Source organism: Stegostoma tigrinum, chromosome 2, assembly GCF_030684315.1.
Source record: "Stegostoma tigrinum isolate sSteTig4 chromosome 2, sSteTig4.hap1, whole genome shotgun sequence".
NCBI lineage: Eukaryota > Metazoa > Chordata > Chondrichthyes > Orectolobiformes > Stegostomatidae > Stegostoma > Stegostoma tigrinum.
The window spans coordinates 77,123,469-77,141,432 of record NC_081355.1 but is presented as its reverse complement, the minus strand read 5'-3'; the positions used below and the strand labels follow the sequence as shown (position 1 = coordinate 77,141,432).

General features: G+C 40.8%; 1 protein-coding gene across 11 annotated transcripts in view; it reads right to left on the bottom strand.

Annotated features, from left to right (window-relative positions):
• Positions 1-17,964, bottom strand: part of LOC125464606 (protein PALS2-like) — a 144,128-nt gene that overhangs the window by 32,702 nt on the left and 93,462 nt on the right. For 7 of the 11 annotated variants that reach the window (XM_048557237.2, XM_048557207.2, XM_059654796.1 and 4 more), the window contains 2 exons: positions 17,675-17,796; positions 12,573-12,725 (listed from right to left, as the gene is read on the bottom strand). In XM_048557237.2, coding sequence (XP_048413194.1) covers positions 12,573-12,725; positions 17,675-17,791 — 270 coding nt within the window. In that variant the 5' untranslated portion in view covers positions 17,792-17,796. The remainder of the gene's footprint in view (positions 1-12,572; positions 12,726-17,674; positions 17,797-17,964) is intronic. The other 4 variants (XM_048557255.2, XM_048557220.2, XM_048557283.2 and 1 more) reach the window with 2 other exon arrangements.

The following is a 17,964-nucleotide window of genomic DNA, read 5'->3' as shown; positions in this document are numbered from 1 at the left end:
CAAATCGTTCACTTTGATATATTTTGGTATTGATTTGGAGATTTCTGATGAACAGAAGGATGTCTGAGTAACATTCATGTTGCTATCCTTCCTTTATTGCTTTGTTTCCAGTTTTTCTAAATCACAACTGCCTTTAACCATCAAACTAAGTCATTGATACATGTACTGAACTTTGAACCAGAATTGCCATTTAAATGAAGAAAAATCTGGAAAACGAGCTTTAATGCACAGTCTATTGACTTTTGGGCATTCAAACAGTAGAAATATGCTGACTTGCTGCCCATAACTGCAAAGAGATGGCCACAATATTCAGACACAAAAGACGTAGCATCACAATTTACATAATGAAATAAGCATCCTGCCTACGAGATTGGTCATTTGCAAATGAGAGCAGAGGAATTGCCAGGAAACAAGGACACAGACTACTATTGCTCCATTAAAGCCTGAAGTAAATCAACATTTGCAAGCTGATAGATTCCAAGGGCATTCTTTGTAGGACGACAATCTGGATCCTCAGCCTACCCCCTTTTCCTTCTCCTTGTCACCACCACCTCCACTTTCACAAAGCTCCACCGTGGTACTGTGGATGACTTGCAAATTTGACAAGCTTTTGGTTATACAATAAACATGATGCAGTAAACCTGTTAAAACAAAAGGTCACAGATGGATGCAATGGGCATTAAAGCAATAGCTTACATTAAGTACAGCCATTAACTGTAAAAAACACCCACAAATACTTTAGGGGAATACGCTGCATGGATTTCCAAATAACATTCAGTAAAGATGCTGGTCAATAGGCTCATGACTACATTTAGGACATTTGGAGTCAGAGGACAATCAGCAAAATAAATACCAAAATGGCTGAAAAATCAAAATAATAGTATTGGGATTAAAGATAGGAACTCAGTAGTAGACTGAAGGTCTGCGGAAGCCCCGTTGTAAAGGTCTATGGAAATCGACCAGAAAGGTAAAACTTCAATGGGCAATTACTCTGCTCTCAAGGACCCTCTAGCACAAAGCTGAAACTTGGGACTGATCCATGGTACTTCCTCAGACAGTGGTAACATTAGACAAATAACATATAACACTTAATTACTTCCACAACTGACCTCTATCACATCCTTGAATCTCTCTTCCCCAATAACTACCATCCCAAGATTCCAGCCTGACAAGAGCTCCAAACAAATAGCTTGACCTAACTGACTCATGCCATAAAAAGGAAGTGTTCCCTGTCATCCCCTGACACTCCCTCTCTAGGGAGATACTCCCAAAAAGATTCTGCACAGAATATCTGACAACTGAAATCAGAAGATCCTGAAGAAATGCAGAGTCTTGTCAGCCTGGGTGAATCTTTCCACTCTATATCGCCACTGATCAAAAGATTCAGGCCTTAATTTGATCAATTCTAGGATGCAGAGTTAATACAAGAGAACTGTAACAAAATACAAGAGAAATCAAAGAACTTGCAGAACAGGGCAAATGAGCTTCAATATGAGAAGGGTGAGATGAGGTGACAAATTTGCTTGGAACATGCGTTCACATATTTACATAGAACATTACAGCACAGTACAGGCCCTTCGGCCCTCGACGTTGTGCTGTCCTGTCATACCGATCTCAAGCCCATCTAACCTACACTATTCCACGTATGTCCATATGCTTATCCAATGACGACTTAGATGTACCTAAAGTTGGTGAATCTACTACCGTTGCAGGCAAAGCATTCCATTCCCTTACTACTCTGAGTAAAGAAACTACCTCTGACACCTGCCCAAATCTTTCACCCCTCAATTTAAAGCTATGCCGCCTCGTGCTTGCTGTCACCGTCCTCGGAAAAAGGCTCTCCCTATCCACCTATCTAACCCTCTGATTATTTTATATCTTTCAATTAAGTCACCTCTCAACCTTCTTCTCTCTAATGAAAACAACCTCAAGTCCCTCAGCCTTTCCTCGTAAGACCTTCCCTCCATACCAGGCAACATCCTAGGAAATCTCCTCTGCACCCTTTCCAAAGCTTCCACATCCTTCTTATAATGCGGTGACCAGAACTGTATGCAATACTCCAAGTGCGGCCGCACCAGTTTTGTACAGCTTCACCATAACCTCTTGGTTCCAGAGCTCGATCCCTCTATTTATAGAAGCTAAAACACTGTATGCCTTCTTAACAGCCCTGTCAACCTGGGTGGCAACTTTCAAGGATCTGTGTACATGGACACTGAGATCTCTCTGCTCATCTACACTACTAAGAATCTTACCATTAGCCCAGTACTTCGCATTCCAGTTACTCCTACCAAAGTGCATCACCTCACACTTGTCTGCATTAAACTCCATTTGCCACCTCTCAGCCCAGCTCTGCAGCTTATCTATGTCTCTCTGCAACCTACAGCATCCTTTGTCACTATCCACAACTCCACTGACCTTAGTGTCGTCTGCAAATTTACTAACCCATCCTTCTACGCCCTCATCCAGGTCATTTATAAAAATGACAAACAGCAGTGGACCCAACACCTACCCTTGCGGTACACCACTAGTAACTGGTCTCCAGGATGAACATTTCCCATCAACTACTACCCTCTGTCTTCTTTCAACAAGCCAGTTTCCAATCCAAACTGCTATATCTCCCACAATCCCATTCCTCTGCATTTTGTACAATAGCCTACTGTGTGGAACCTTATCGAACGCCTTGCTGAAATCCATATACACCCCATCAACCGGTTTACTCTCATCTACCTGTTTGGTCACCTTCTCAAAGAACTCTAAGGTTTGTGAGGCGCGACCTTCCCTTCACAAAACCGTGCTGACTATCCCTAATCAATTTATTCTTTTCTAGATGATTATAAATCCTATCCCTTATAACCTTTTCCAACACTTTACCAACAACTGAGGTAAGGCTCACTGGTCTATGAGGAAAATAAGGGGCTAAATAAAGTGGTGGTGAGATGTGGATACTCAATCTACAAAACCACTAAGTGCAGGAAAACAGGTTAATTAATAAAAAGTAAACCTAGCTCTGCTAGAGAGATAGAAGTGGGAAACAAAGATATGTTGGATACCTATTTAACAGTGATGAGACTACCCATAGAGTTTTATATAAAACTCTTGTTTTCATTTTACATAAAGGATTGCTATGAAGGCAAGTTTTTAGAATTGAAGATGATTTGTTTCTATCTGGCTTAACAGGTTCTGTGATACCTGATCCAACGTGTGCTTGAAGAGTTGAGTAAATGGGCTGTTTGAAGGTTAGGGTGCTCCCTCCAAAACATTGATTTTTCTCTCTGCACTTTCACAATAAAGTCTCTAGGGTTTGGAGCTTTCTCCTTTACAGTTGATCACAGGCCAGCGTCTGCAGCGAGTCAGCAGCCACAGAGTTCCAATTTACTCAGAGTCTGGTTTCAGGCAGCAAGACTACATCATGGCACCAAATCTCTTTTCTGCTTTATTTGCTGCAATACATCACGTCCAGCAATCCCCACAGGAATGGAGATAAACTACAGAACAACTAGAAAAGTGATGAAACCTATGTAGCTTTCAATCCAAATAAAAATCTACTTAAGTCTCTGTCTTAGAGCTTCAGAATACAAATGATGTTTGTAAAGATGAGATTATATTAGATTCCCTACAGTGTGGAAACAGGCCCTTCGGCCCAACAAGTCCACACTGTCCCTTGAAGCATTCCACCTAAACCCATCCCCCTATAACCCACACACCCCTGAACACTACAGGCAATTTAGCATGGTCGATCCACCTAGCCTGCACATCTTTTGGATTGTGGCAGGAAACCGGAGGAAACCCATGCTGACACGGGGAGAATCTGCAAACTCCACACAGACAGTCGCCCGAGGCTGGAATCGAACCCGGGTCCCTGGCGCTGTGAGGCTGCAGTGCTAACCACTGAGCCACCATGCCGCCCCAGATGGATGGGCTTTTCCCATTAAACTATGCTCCTCTTTCGAACAGCTTCCACAGCACAACATTTCCCATATCTTAGGGCAGTTCCTCTCTGCAAAGGCCGTTGTAGATGACAAAATTCATCTACACCCATAAAATGAGTCAACGCAGCCACTGGTCAACTAAGAAAATGACAGGCCAGATTTCTAACCCTGAGGCCAAGGTCATGCAATGCTGACTGTGTTCCTGTACACTTTGGAAACTTAAACAAACTATAGAAATACTACAGAACATACCAAAAATATTTACTGGAATGATATCAGAACTGATAAATTATATCCATCAGGAAAAACTGAGCTGACGGCAGCTCATGTCCTCGAGAACAGAGAAGATCAAGGATAATTCATGGAATGTTTGCAGGATGGCTTTTTGGAACAGCTTGTGATGGAGCCCATAAGGGAGCAGGCTATTCTGGACTTAGAGCTATGTAATGAGCCAGACTTTATAAAAGACCTTAAAAGTAAGGAAACGCTTAGGAGGCAGCGATCATAATATGGTAGAGTTCAGTCTGCAGTTTGAAAGAGAGAAGGCAAAATCGGATGTAATGATGTTACAGTTAAATAAAGGTAATTACAGGGGCATGAGAGAGGAATTGACGAAAATCGACTGGAAGCAGAGCCTAGCAGGGAAGACAGTAGAGCAACAATGGCAGGAGTTTCTGGGTGTAATTGAGGACACAGTACAGAGGTTCATCCCAAATAAAAGAAAGATTATCCGGGGTGGGATTAGACAGCCATGGCTGACAAAGGAAGTCAGGAAATATATCAAAGAAGAAGGGACAGCGTATAAAGTGGCCAAGAGCACGAGGCAATCAGAAGATTGGGAAGGCTACAAAAACAAACAGAGGATTACAAAGAGAGCAATAAGGAAGGAGAAGATCATATATGAAGGTAGGCTAGCTAGTAATATTAGAAATGATAGCAAAAGCTTCTTTCAATACATAAGAAACAAACAAGAGGCAAAAGTAGATATTGGGCCACTCCAAATTGATGCTGGAAGGCTAGTGATGGGAGATAAGGAAATAGCTGAAGAACTTAAGTACTTTGCGTCAGTCTTCACAGTGGAAGACATGAGTAGTATGCCAACAATTAGGGAGAGCCAGGGGACAGAGTAGAGTACGGTAGGCATTACAAAAGAGAAAGTGCTAGAAAAGCTAAAGGGTCTAAAAATTGATAAATCTCCTGGTCCCGATGGGCTGCATCCTAGAGTTCTGAGAGAGGTGGCTGAGGAAATAGCGGAGGCTTTGGTCGTGATCTTTCAAAAGTCACTGGAGTCAGGGAAAGTCCCTGACAATTGGAAAATTGCTGTTGTAACTCCCTTGTTTAAGAAAGGGCCAAGGCAAAAGATAGAAAACTATAGGCCGATTAGCCTAACCTCAGTAGTTCGTAAAATTCTAGAATCCATTGTCAAGGATGAGAATTCTAAATTCCTGGAAGTGCAGGGTCAGATTAAAACAAGTCAGCATGGTTTTAGTAAGGGGAGGTCGTGCCTGACAAACCTGTTAGAATTCTTTGAAGAGGTAACAAGCATGTTAGACCAGGGAAACCCAGTCGATGTTATCTATCGAGACTTCCAAAAGGCCTTTGATACAGTGCCTCACAGGAGGATGCTGAGCAAGGTGAGGGCCCATGGTGTTTGAGGTGAGCTACTGGCTTAGATTGAGGATTGTCTGTCTGACAGAAGGCAGAGAGTTGGGATAAAAGGGCTCTTTTTCAGAATGGCAACCGGTGACGAGTGGTGTCCCGCAGGGTTCAGTGTTGGGGCCACAGCTGTTCACCTTATATATTAACGATCTGGATGAAGGGACTGGGGGCATTCTAGCGAAGTTTGCCGATGATACGAAGATAGGTGGACAGGCAGGTAGTACTGAGGAGGTGGGGAAGCTGCAGAAAGATTTAGACAGTTTAGGAGAGTGCTCCAGGAAATGGCTGATGAAATTCAATGTGAGTAAATGTGAGGTTTTGCACTTTAGAAAAAAGAATACAGGCATGGACTATTTTCTAAATGGTGAGAAAATTCGCAAATCAGAAGTGCAAAGGGATCTGGCAGTGTTGGTCCAGGATTCTCTAAAGGTTAACTTGCAGGTAGAGTCCGTAATTAAGAAAGCGAATGTAATGTTCTCGTTTATCTCAAGAGGGTTGGAATATAAAAGCAGCGATGTGCTTCTGAGGCTTTATAAGGCTCTAGTTAGGCCCCATTTAGAATACTGTGTCCAATTTTGGGCCCCACACCTCAGGAAGGACATACTAGCCCTGGAGCATGTCCAGCGGAGATTCACACGGATGATCCCTGGAATGGTAGGTTTAACGTATGATGAACAGCTAAGGATCCTGGGATTGTATTCATTAGAGTTTAGAAGGTTGAGGGGAGATCTATTAGAAACTTACAAGATAATGTATGGTTTAGAAGGGGTGGACTCTAGGAAGTTGTTTCCATCAGGCAGGGAGACTAGGACCCGTGGGCACAGCCTTAAAATTAGAGGGGGTAAATTTAAAACTGAAATGAGACAACATTTCTTCAGCCAGAGAGTGGTGAGCTTGTGGAATTCATTGCCACAGAGTGCAGTGGAGGCCAGGACGTTGGATGCCTTCTAACTCTCGATCTCAAAAGGAATCAAGGGCTACGGGGAGAGTGCAGGGAAGTGGTGTTCAAATGCCCATCAGCCATGATTTAAATGGCGGAGTGGACTTGATGGGCCAAATGGCCTTACTTCCACTCCTGTGTCTTATGGTCTTATAATTCTGGTCTTTATAATTAAGAAATGGTTAGATGTAGTGAAGATGTTTCCATTTAAGACAGATCAAAAGCTAGGGGTCATTAATGTAAGACTGCTACTAATTAATCCAATAGGGAATTCAGAAGAAACTTCTATACTTGGACAGTGTAGAGAAGTAGCATGATGAAATCCAATTGGCCAAGGGATGGGTGTGCTACTTGACTAAAAGAACCCTGCAGACCTTGTGAAGAGACCTGACATGAGAGGTGACAACAATCTATGATCAGCACAGTTTATGTATTTTGTGGGGATAGGAAGTCAACCAACCTGGCGATCTGTTTATCGAAGGATGAAACTGCTGGTAAGCAATTCCTAAAGTTACAGGGGTGAGACATTCAAGCACCCTTTCTGGCAAGATACACAAAAGAATACCACAGGAGGAAAAAGTCAGTGTTTCAAAGCAGTTAGCCAATGTGCACTCACTGATGAGCATGACTCCTTTTCAAGTAATATTCTAGTACATCTCACTCAAGGTATGAAACCTTTAACACAAGAATGACCAGTGCCATCCCTCATCGATAACAAGAATGGGAACAAGACCACATCAGCAATTTGATCAACTGTGACTAGAGTCAAACTGCTCACACATAAGTTGGTTGAAAGCAAAGGGAACTTTTAGCTACAGTGAAGATATAAATTTAATTCCTAAAATATCCATTTAGAATCAGAGGTATTTTGGTAATCTAAAATACTTCAACTTTTATTTGCCTTATTTAATGGCAAGAATGTGGTACCTGCTACCACAAGGGGCAGTTAAGACAAATAGCCTCACTGCAAAACAAAAGACTTTACATGCAAAGAAAAAACGTGTTGCTTTACCAAATCATGTTCAATGCCAAACATGATTTTATTTAGTATCAGTGATAATGGGAACTGCAGATGCTGGAGAATTCCAAGATAATAAAATGTGAGGCTGGATGAACACAGCAGGCCAAGCAGCATCTCAGGAGCACAAAAGCTGACGTTTCGGGCCTAGACCCTTCATCAGAGCAGTCTAGGCCCGAAACGTCAGCTTTTGTGCTCCTGAGATGCTGCTTGGCCTGCTGTGTTCATCCAGCCTCACATTTTATTTAGTGCTCATTGTAGGGATTGAATCAATTTATGTCAAACCACAAAAACAACCAAGGGGTAAATCAGATAAAGCAGTGTTCTCTACTTGAAATAGCACCTGTCAGATAAGAGCATCAGCAATTTACACACAAATAGCTTGACGTTTCCACCCAGTAACTTTAATGCTTGCCAAATAAATTGGGCACTTTCTCTCAAATCTCCAAACAATGCGTTCTCAGGTCATAAGAGAATTTTTAATGGAGATGTTTGCTACTTTACTGCCTGTTCTTGTTTAAAATACTAAAGAAATGCATGAGACAAATGTTAAATGTGTCAATACTAAAATATAAAGAAAAGTGTGTTGACAGCAAACAATTTTAGAGCTTATAATCCATCTCAAATGAAATTTGCTTTGTTGGCCAAGACAGCCTGAAGGTGATGGTGTCGGAGTAACAGGAAACCAGGCTCTTTGTGCTTCATCCATTGGGAATTAAAAGTGAAGTCTTAATTCAAAACAAAAACCAACAATTTCAGACTTTGCAATATTTTGTCATATCGGGATCACATTTCAAATTCTCAATTAGATGAAAATTAGATCCCAGTCAGAGACAAAATGCACTTTCCTTAAACTAACTCTGTGAAATGTAAGTTTTCTTTTAAAATATAAAAAGCAAACTCAATCCAGTTTAACATTTCCGACATCAGGGTGTAAACGATTATGCACACCAGACATTACCTTATTTTTCATACTACCTTCTTGTAATGTTTACTGCTAAATGGAAATCAAAACAAAAAAAAGCTACATCCCACTGCAAATGCAATCAATAACAATAGGGAGCTCAGATCTGCTTCAGTGAAAATTAAATCACCCCCATTAGCTACTTAATCCAATTTAGATTAGAAAAACCTAAAGGATCATAGCTATTAAAAAATTGTTCAAAATGAACAATAGAGACTCAACATTATTGTAATTTGTTTCGTAGGGTTCAAAACAAAAAAAATGCACACAGACATACTATAAAAATTCAAATGTAAATTTAAACTTGCACGGCCATGTGTCAGGAACAAGACACTGGACAAAGCTACAGCAACAAGAACACCATGATCATCTCCCACATTCAAAACAGTTTGAAAGATAGAATATATAATCTTGTTGGAAAAGAATATAACACACGTCATTAGCTCTGCTCAATCTTAAAATATGAAATGTTTGATGAGAATAAAAACTAGGTTACAGCTCTAAATAAAACAGCTTTATTGTGTTTTCATGGCACAGACGGTGACAGTAGAGGATTATAAAGATTAGTCAACTAAAATCTTTTAGACAGATGTCTCATCAATAGGAGCTTTACACAGAGGTGCTGATAAACAAAATAGATTTATAAGATTTAGAGGCAACACCTTGTTTATACATCTTAGTTAATATAAAATTCTAATTTAATTGTAAAATAAATAACTCGTGTTTCAAATACTGGTCTCTAAATCCTACATACAGATTAGTCATCACGGAATTGCTCACTCCCCTATGGATCGTAGGACTCAAACTAGATTCAGATCATAGCTATTTGGAAAATGACAAGTGTGATCACCCAACTCACAGCAAGGCTACAGACCAAATGTACGCTTGTGAATGATTTAAGACAAAACTTTAAAAATGTGACATTTAGCCTATTTAAAATGCTATCACAACTTAAAATTTCAGATAAGAACTACAGATGCTGAAAATCAGAAACATGAACAGAAATTGCTGGGAAAGTTCAACAGGTCTGGCAGCATCTGGGGAGAGAAGGCAGAGTTAATGTATCGGGTTGAGTGGCCCTTCCTCAGAACTTGACCTGAAATGTTAACTCTGATTTCTCTCCACAGCTACTGCCTTGCCTGCCGAGCTTTTCCAGCCATTTCAGTTTTTGTTAAAATTTCGGATATTTTTGTGACACTAGCCAAATAAATATATACCCATTAATACATCATTTTTGGTGGTTTCCTGGTTCTGTTATGTTAATGCTGTATTGCTACAATTAAAAAGGAGTAAACACAAGATCGATTGTTGATAGGAATGTTAAGTTACTTTATGCTACAAGTTAGCAGTGTTCAATAATGATAAGCTCAAACTAATTTGCAAACAATTCAAATTTGTGCAATGTCTAAGTTGTAAATTCACAGATTCACAAAAGAAATGTTCACCAAATATTGCAACAGCATGCAGTGTATTACTCTAAAATTATGCCTCAACAGCATCTGAAATATTACGCAAAAAGCAAAAAATTCTGCAGCCATTCAATAGTCTTTCTACAGATTCAGCGTGAGCTAATTATTGGAAGATTTAGCTATCAGGCAACTTCGAAAAACAGGTCCTGAAGGAGGGTCTAGGCCCAAAACGTCAACTCTCTTGCTCCTTTGATGCTGTCAGACCTGCTGCGTTCCTCCAGCTCCACGCCGTATCAACTCAGATTCCAGCATCTGCAGTTCTTGATACGTCTGAGGTTATCTTCTAGTTTTGGGTTGTATGGAAGTTTACTAATTATAAAGCCAATTACACACTGAGAAACGTTTTAAGCTGAAGTATCAAAATTAATGCTCGTCTTTCAATTATGCTTAGTTAATGACACCTTACAGAGAAGATAGATATGCTCATGCCCAAGCACGGAGTAGCAAAGACAGAGACAGAGACGAGGGAGGTTTAGGGAAGGGAGCATGCAAGAGACCTACAAGTTGAGTAATCCAATATATAGAAACAACACTGTTAGCTTTTTTTCATTTCAGCTTGTTCTGCAAGAATTGATAAGTTAGAGGCTAACAAGATGCTGTCCATGTGATCAAATGTTTCAGAGGGGGAAGCTAGCAATTGTCTAATAGATTTTGACAAAGAAGATATAAATATTGATTTTAAACAAAAACATGTAATATAAACCAAAATGAAGAAATTAAAAAAGGGATTAAACCAAGACTGGAACAAGTCCATAGTCTAACAAACAAAAAGCAGTAGCTTGGCCAATTTTTATTTGAAGTAATTGAACATATTAACTAAACACTTTCATAGCTTCACAACAATTTATGTCTAATGGATTCATTCTGCACCAAGCCTCTGCTTTAGGTATGAAAAATTCTACCAAAATACTTAAAATTATAAAACAAGAATCTCCAAATATCTAAGATAATGGGAACTGCAGATGCTGGAGAATCCGAGATAACAAAGTGTGGAGCTGGATGAACACAGCAGGCCAAGCAGCATCTTAGGAGCACAAAAGCTGACGTTTCGGGCCTAGATCCTTCATCAGAGAGGGGGATGGGGAGAGGGTTCATCTCCAACAAATCCCTCCCCTTCCTGGACACCTCTGTCTCCATGTCAGGTAACCACCTACAATCGATATCCATTTCAAGCCGACTGACTCCCACAGCTACCTGGAATACACCTCCTCCCACCCACCTTCCTGCAAAAATTCCATCCCCTATTCCCCAAATCCTTCACCTCCGCCGCATCTGCTCCCAGGATGAGGCATTCCCGTACATCCCAGATGTCCTCGTTCTTCAAGGACCGCAACGTGTCCCCAGCCCCCACAGTGGTCAAGAACGCCCTCGACCATGTCTCCCGCATTTCCCGCAACTCATCCCTCACACCCCGTCCCTGCAATAATCACCAAAAAACAGAATCCCCCTCGTCCTCACACAACACGCCACCATGCTCCGGATACAACACATCATTCTCTGACACTTCTGCCATCTGCAATCCAACCCCACCACCAAAGACATTTTTCCATCCCCACCCTTGTCTGCCTTCCGGAAACATCACTCTCTCCGGGACTCCCCTGTCCGCCCCACACTCCCCTCCAACCCCACCACACCGGGCACTCTCCCCTGCAACAGCAGGATGTGCTACACTTTCCCCCATACCTCCTCCCTCACCCCCATCCAAGGCCCCAAGGTGACTTTCCACATCAAGCAGATGTTCACCTGCACATTTGCCAATGTGGTATACTGTATCCACTGTACCTGTTGTGGCTTCCTCTACATTGGGAAAACCAAGCGGAGGCTTGGGGACCGCTTTGCAGAACACCTACGCTCGGTTCGCAACAAACAACTGCACCTCCCAGTCACGAGCCATTTAAACTCCCCCTCGTATTCCTTAGACGACATGTCCATCCTGGGCCTCCTGCAGTGCCATAATGATGGCACCCGAAGGTTGCAGGAACAGCAACTCATATTCTGCCTAGGAACCCTGCAGCCTAATGGTATCCATCTGGATTCCACAAGCTTCAAAACCTGCCCTCCTCCTACCGCATCCCAAAACCAGCCCAGCTCGTCCCCACCTCCCTAACCTGTTCTTGCTCTCACCTCAAGCCGCACCTCCATTCCCTACCTCCTAACCTCATCCCACCCCCTTGACCTGTCTGTCCTTCCCAGACTGACCTATCCCCTCCCTACCTCCCCACCTATACTCACCTCTACAGGCTCCATCCCCACCCCTTTAACTTGTCTGTCTCCTCTCCACCTATTGTCTCCTCTCTCCACCTATGATCCCCCTCCCCCTCTCTCCCTATTAATTTCAGAACCCTCTCCCCATCCCCCTTTTCTGAAGAAGGGCCTCGGCCCAAAACGTCAGCTTTTGTGCTTGGCGTGCTGTGTTCATCCAGCTCCACACTTCGTTACCTCGAAATATCTAAACTACATTAAAATATAAACTGATCTTTCCATGCAGCCTTTAGTTTCCAATTAACATTTGTCAATAGAAAGTTGGCTATTTGTCAATTTCGTTCATATCACAAACTCAAAGAAAAAAAAACCGTACAACTGCAGCTTGTACCTGAAAATGCGGCTCCTTCAGAATTTTGGTCAGCTCTGTAGCAGTCTCATTGTGATTGACTATGCAGCTGATGTCTTCAAGAATTTGCTTCACAAGGTCTACATTATTCTCTCTCACAGCTTCCAGTTTGGTTTCTTCAAGTCTCTCATGAGCCTGCAACAGACAAACACATTAAACACATTAAAACTGTTCACAGCATCATATCACCATTTCTATTCCCTCTAGGTAATACACAATACAGGCAAACAAAGAGGGCGAGATAATAAAACGTGAGGCTGGATGAACACAGCAGGCCAAGCAGCATCTCAGGAGCACAAAAGCTGACGTTTCGGGCCTAGACCCTTCATCAGAGAGGGGGATGGGGGGAGGGAACTGGAATAAATAGGGAGAGAGGGGGAGGCGGACCGAAGATGGAGAGTAAAGAAGATAGGTGGAGAGGGTGTAGGTGGGGAGGTAGGGAGGGGATAGGTCAGTCCAGGGAAGACGGACAGGTCAAGGAGGTGGGATGAGGTTAGTAGGTAGCGGGGGGTGCGGCTTGGGGTGGGAGGAAGGGATGGGTGAGAGGAAGAACCGGTTAGGGAGGCAGAGACAGGTTGGACTGGTTTTGGGATGCAGTGGGTGGGGGGGCAGAGCTGGGCTGGTTGTGTGGTGCAGTGGGGGGAGGGGATGAACTGGGCTGGTTTAGGGATGCAGTAGGGGAAGGGGAGACTTTGAAACTGGTGAAGTCCACATTGATACCATATGGCTGCAGGGTTCCCAGGCGGAATATGAGTTGCTGTTCCTGCAACCTTCGGGCAAAGAGGGCGGCATGGTGGCACAGTGGTTAGCGCTGATGCCTCACAGCGCCAGAGACCCAGGTTCAATTCCAGCCTCGAGCGACTGTCTGTGTGGAGTTTGCATGTTCTCCTCACGTCTGCGTGGGTTTCCTCCAGGTGCTCCGGTTTCCTCCCACAGTGCAAAGGTGTTCAGCTTAGTCATGCTAAATTGCTCGTAGTGTTTGAGGAGGTGCAGATTGGGGGATGGGTCTGTGTGGGATGCTTGAGGTTTGGTGTGGGCTTTTTGGGTTGAAGGGCCTGTTTCCACACTGTAGGGATTCTATGATTCTACAAATGCTCACCACTAACTGCTTTGGAGACGCTAGGTTTGCTTGTTGGATAGAGTCAAAGTCCAATATTTGTTTGTTTTTTTCATATGCTACTATACCAAACTGAATTGCTTTAGTGGCTATGTTTTTTTTAAATGAATAAAGTATATTTTTGAAGCATAAAAATTTTAAAATGAGCAATAGGTGAAATAATAGGTGAAATAGGTTAATAAACATCCCGTCCAGAATGAATCAGCAAAATCTATTAAGCTATGTTTCATTTAAACTTAAAACTTCACATTTTAATTTATCTAATTATAATTGAGAATCAAAAAGGTTCAAATCTAGCATGCTCAACATGGTATTCTCATTACTTAAAGATGATAGGCTAAACATGTCATGGCTGAATACAAATATAGGCATCAACTTAACCAATAGCAGATAAATACGTCCACATGTTGACAATGTTTGATGGAGAATATTTCTCATCTTGGAAATGAATTGTAGAAAAAACCTCCCAGATTTGGAAATACAAAGGCAAGAGATAAAAGCTCCCTAAATACTTTTCCAAAAATGGATTCTATTGCTGTCCGCTTTCATTAAATCAGTTCTGAACGAACAGCACTTAAATCATGATGAGACACTAGTTAAATGTTTTGAACTGAAGTCTTCAGCTTTTCCCCTTCCAAATTCCTCTCCATTTTTGCCATTTTCTATCCACAAGCAGAATATGCATTTCTATCACTTATAGCTTACTTGATACAATACCAGAATAATAAGATGCCCAATTCAGATTTGCAATTAAATGTCTGTGTTAACCAGACATTTCCATGTAAATAATGCAAAACATTTCTGTACAAGTTACTGAATTTACTTAATGTCAATAATGCCACTCTCGACTAAAATACGTGCAACTTTCAGTATTAAAAAGATGTTAAATTAGGCGATACTTCACTTAAACTTTAAAGGGAGTGACAGGCGGATGGATTAATTGCTTGACACAAAATTTAACAATTTCAGCTTCCTGGACATGTGGTACTTCAGAAACGTGTTTAAAGAAAACATCTGCCAAAAAATGTCTGTATTCAGAAAAATTATTACAATCTAATGTCCTTTGTTAGTGCTTACTTTTTCACAAAGCACATGATAATATTCATTTTGAACTGTAAAAATGACTTGTCAAACATCTGGAAAACCTGTAGCTCATTCATAGACTAAGTTCAATTTCTACACTTCAGTGAAGAATTTAAAAATGAATCCTCCTTGTATCATTACAATATTATATTGTATAATATTTTGTTTGATTTTACAATACAACTTAAATTTAAAAACATTTTAATTCTAATTAACAGTCAAACCATCAGATTAAATGCAAGGCAAATCATTGTTTCATTATCAACACAAAACATATAATATTTGATTAAAAGACCTTTACATTTGTAAATGAATGAACAATGCAAATGTCATACTTTCACAAAGGTGTATGCCTTCAAAATAACTAGTAAACTTGGGATGTAATGTCTGTACTAATGTTATGTCAATTTTCTAGTTGAGAATCACATGGGTGCAATTAGCCTAAATTTACATGTACACAGAGCAGAAGGAAGCATACAAGTCAAATACAACATGCTTAATGTTTACATCTAAAAAATAGTTGCTTAAATACAAACGTAACTACGTTTGTACTTGGAAGGTTGCTGTTGTACAGTTCTATCAGGGACATGCGCTTTGACATCATGGAAAACTAGCCCTTAAGTTTTTGCCCATTTTAAAAAAAAAACAGGACTCATAATGCCATATCGTGGCAGGGACTCATGAGACTGAGAATGAGTTATTCATACGGTAGCTCCAGACCATAGCAAGACAAAACTCTTATGTTAGGTGGAATTATGTTTAAATGACAATTAATTGAACATTAATTTGAATAACACTGAATTTTATTGTCAGACTTTCAGATCAGCCTGGCATTCTGTACATACAACGCATCTGGGTCACTGGTTTACAATTGAATGATGATCCAGTTTTTAGTCTTCATCATTCAAAACAAATTGTTCAGGGGATAAAATTTTACACATTCAAGAAACATATATAAAACAGCCTTGATCATGAGTTGATCCACCTAAATAGTTATTTCTGAGTTTAAGACAAAATGTGGACAAAGTACGTGACATTAGCAGGATATGGAATTCAAACCAGCAGAGAAGATTCAAGGAACTCAGGGATATAAGTGGTGGGGAGGGTAAACCCAAACGTTTGATAGCTCTGAAGAAGTGCAATGTAGATGTAATATATACATACTTTTAAATGATATACTTCTAATACATTTAAAAAATTAATTATAATCACGTGCTCACCCCCACCAACCCACAACAGGTAGCACAATTTCATGGCATCACCTACGCAGCGCTATGCCAGGGACATCACTAACATTAGCATTTTCAAATCAATATCAAATGAATTGAAATCAATAGAATAATGCTGTTTTAACATGAAACCAGCATTATATTAGAGGGGGTTATTATTTTCCAATGTAATCCTAAAATAGATGAAATAATTGTCATTTTAATGGTAAATTGTAAAAGTGTCTGTCCATTGCAGTATTCCAGTAAACAATTCATGTTTTGGAAGGTCAATGGACTACACTTTCAGATCCTCAGTATATTGAAGCAATTGTTTTAATTTTTTTTCCCCCAAAATTTAAGGATGCGTAGCCGATCCTGTGCAAATTGCAAATACAACTTCCACTTTTATCATTTACTGCAATATTAGACAAAAGATTAAACTCTGACTACCAAAGGCCATTCTTCAAATCTCGACCTCTTTATCAAACACAGCCTAATTTCATCCCAGGCCATCACCTGCCTCAAACCTCAGCATTTGTGGAAGGGCTACTTCAGCACCGCTCTTTCCAGTCACCCTCTAAATCCAACCTGCCCAAAATTCAAGTCATTTATCCAATGGCAAGTCCCATTCAGGCCGCCATCAACCTGGTTTTGCTGGGCCACATTATTTTCCAATATAGGAATGATAGAGTGGCTGTGTTACAGAATTAGTAACCCAAAGGTTTGGTCCACATGATTTGATGAAAAAAGTTCAAACCCCACCAATATTATTGGAAATTTAAATTCAATTAATTACCTAAATCTGGAATATTAAGAAGCTGCTATCAGTACTGGCGACTGCAGAACTACCAGCTTATTATTGTAAAAACCCAGCTGATTCACAAGAGTCCTTTAGGGAAAGAAGCCTACTGTCTTTACCTGGACTGGCCCTGACAGGATTCCCAATCCACTGCAATGTGACAGATTCTTCACTGACCTCTCAAGCAGAAAAAGAAACCACTCAAACATACTCAAGAAGCAGCCCACCACCATTTGAGGGCAAGTAGCGATAGGCAGTAAATGCCAGCCTCGTCAGCAACACTCATATCCCTAAAATGAATAATATAAAAAAGAAAATTATCTTCATCGTTAAAGCCGTTGATGGTGTTAGCCCATGTTCTTTAATCCTCCTTCTAACCCCCAAGCGTTCCATTCATTCACACCAACCATTTGCAAACTCATCTGTTGGCTGCAGCAAAACCTATGTATTTGTCCCCCAAATTATTTCTTCTTAAAAAAAAATTGAAAAAACTAAGAAAGCCTTAGATCACCTCTACTTTGTTTTCCTGTTGAATTTTCCAACATCATCTGTGAAACACCTCAGCACACATTTTAACCAAAAAGATTGATGAAATTAATCAGAGATAATGGGGACTGCAGATGCTGGAGAATCCGAGATAACGAGATGTGGAGCTGGATGAACACAGCAGGCCAAGCAGCATCTTAGGAGCACAAAAGCTGACGTTTCGGGCCAAGATCCTTCCCAAAATGTCAGCTTTTGTGCTTCTAAGATGTTGCTTGGTTTGCTGTGTTCATCCAGCTCCACACTTTGTTATCTTTGATGAAATTAATGTCAATCACGAATGAGTCTTTATGAAACACAGTAATGAGGGGTAAAGCAACTGCAAGTACAGTACCTTGGCAAGAGATCTGACAATAGGACTCTCCATTATTCCTTTGAGAAAGATGAGGTCTATCTCCTTAGCTCCCGTAGAGCCAGGCAACTCGTGGAGGTTGTCCAATACCTGTTGCATCGCTGCTGAGATATAAAAGCAAATAAATATAGTGAAGTTGCTAATCACAACCAGAGATGACAACCTTAAACACTAATTTATAGTCAGACGATTTTATACAGACATGAGGTTTCATCAGTTGATGACAGATTACTGAAAAAATTTAAAACTGATTCCAGTTATGGAGGAACAAA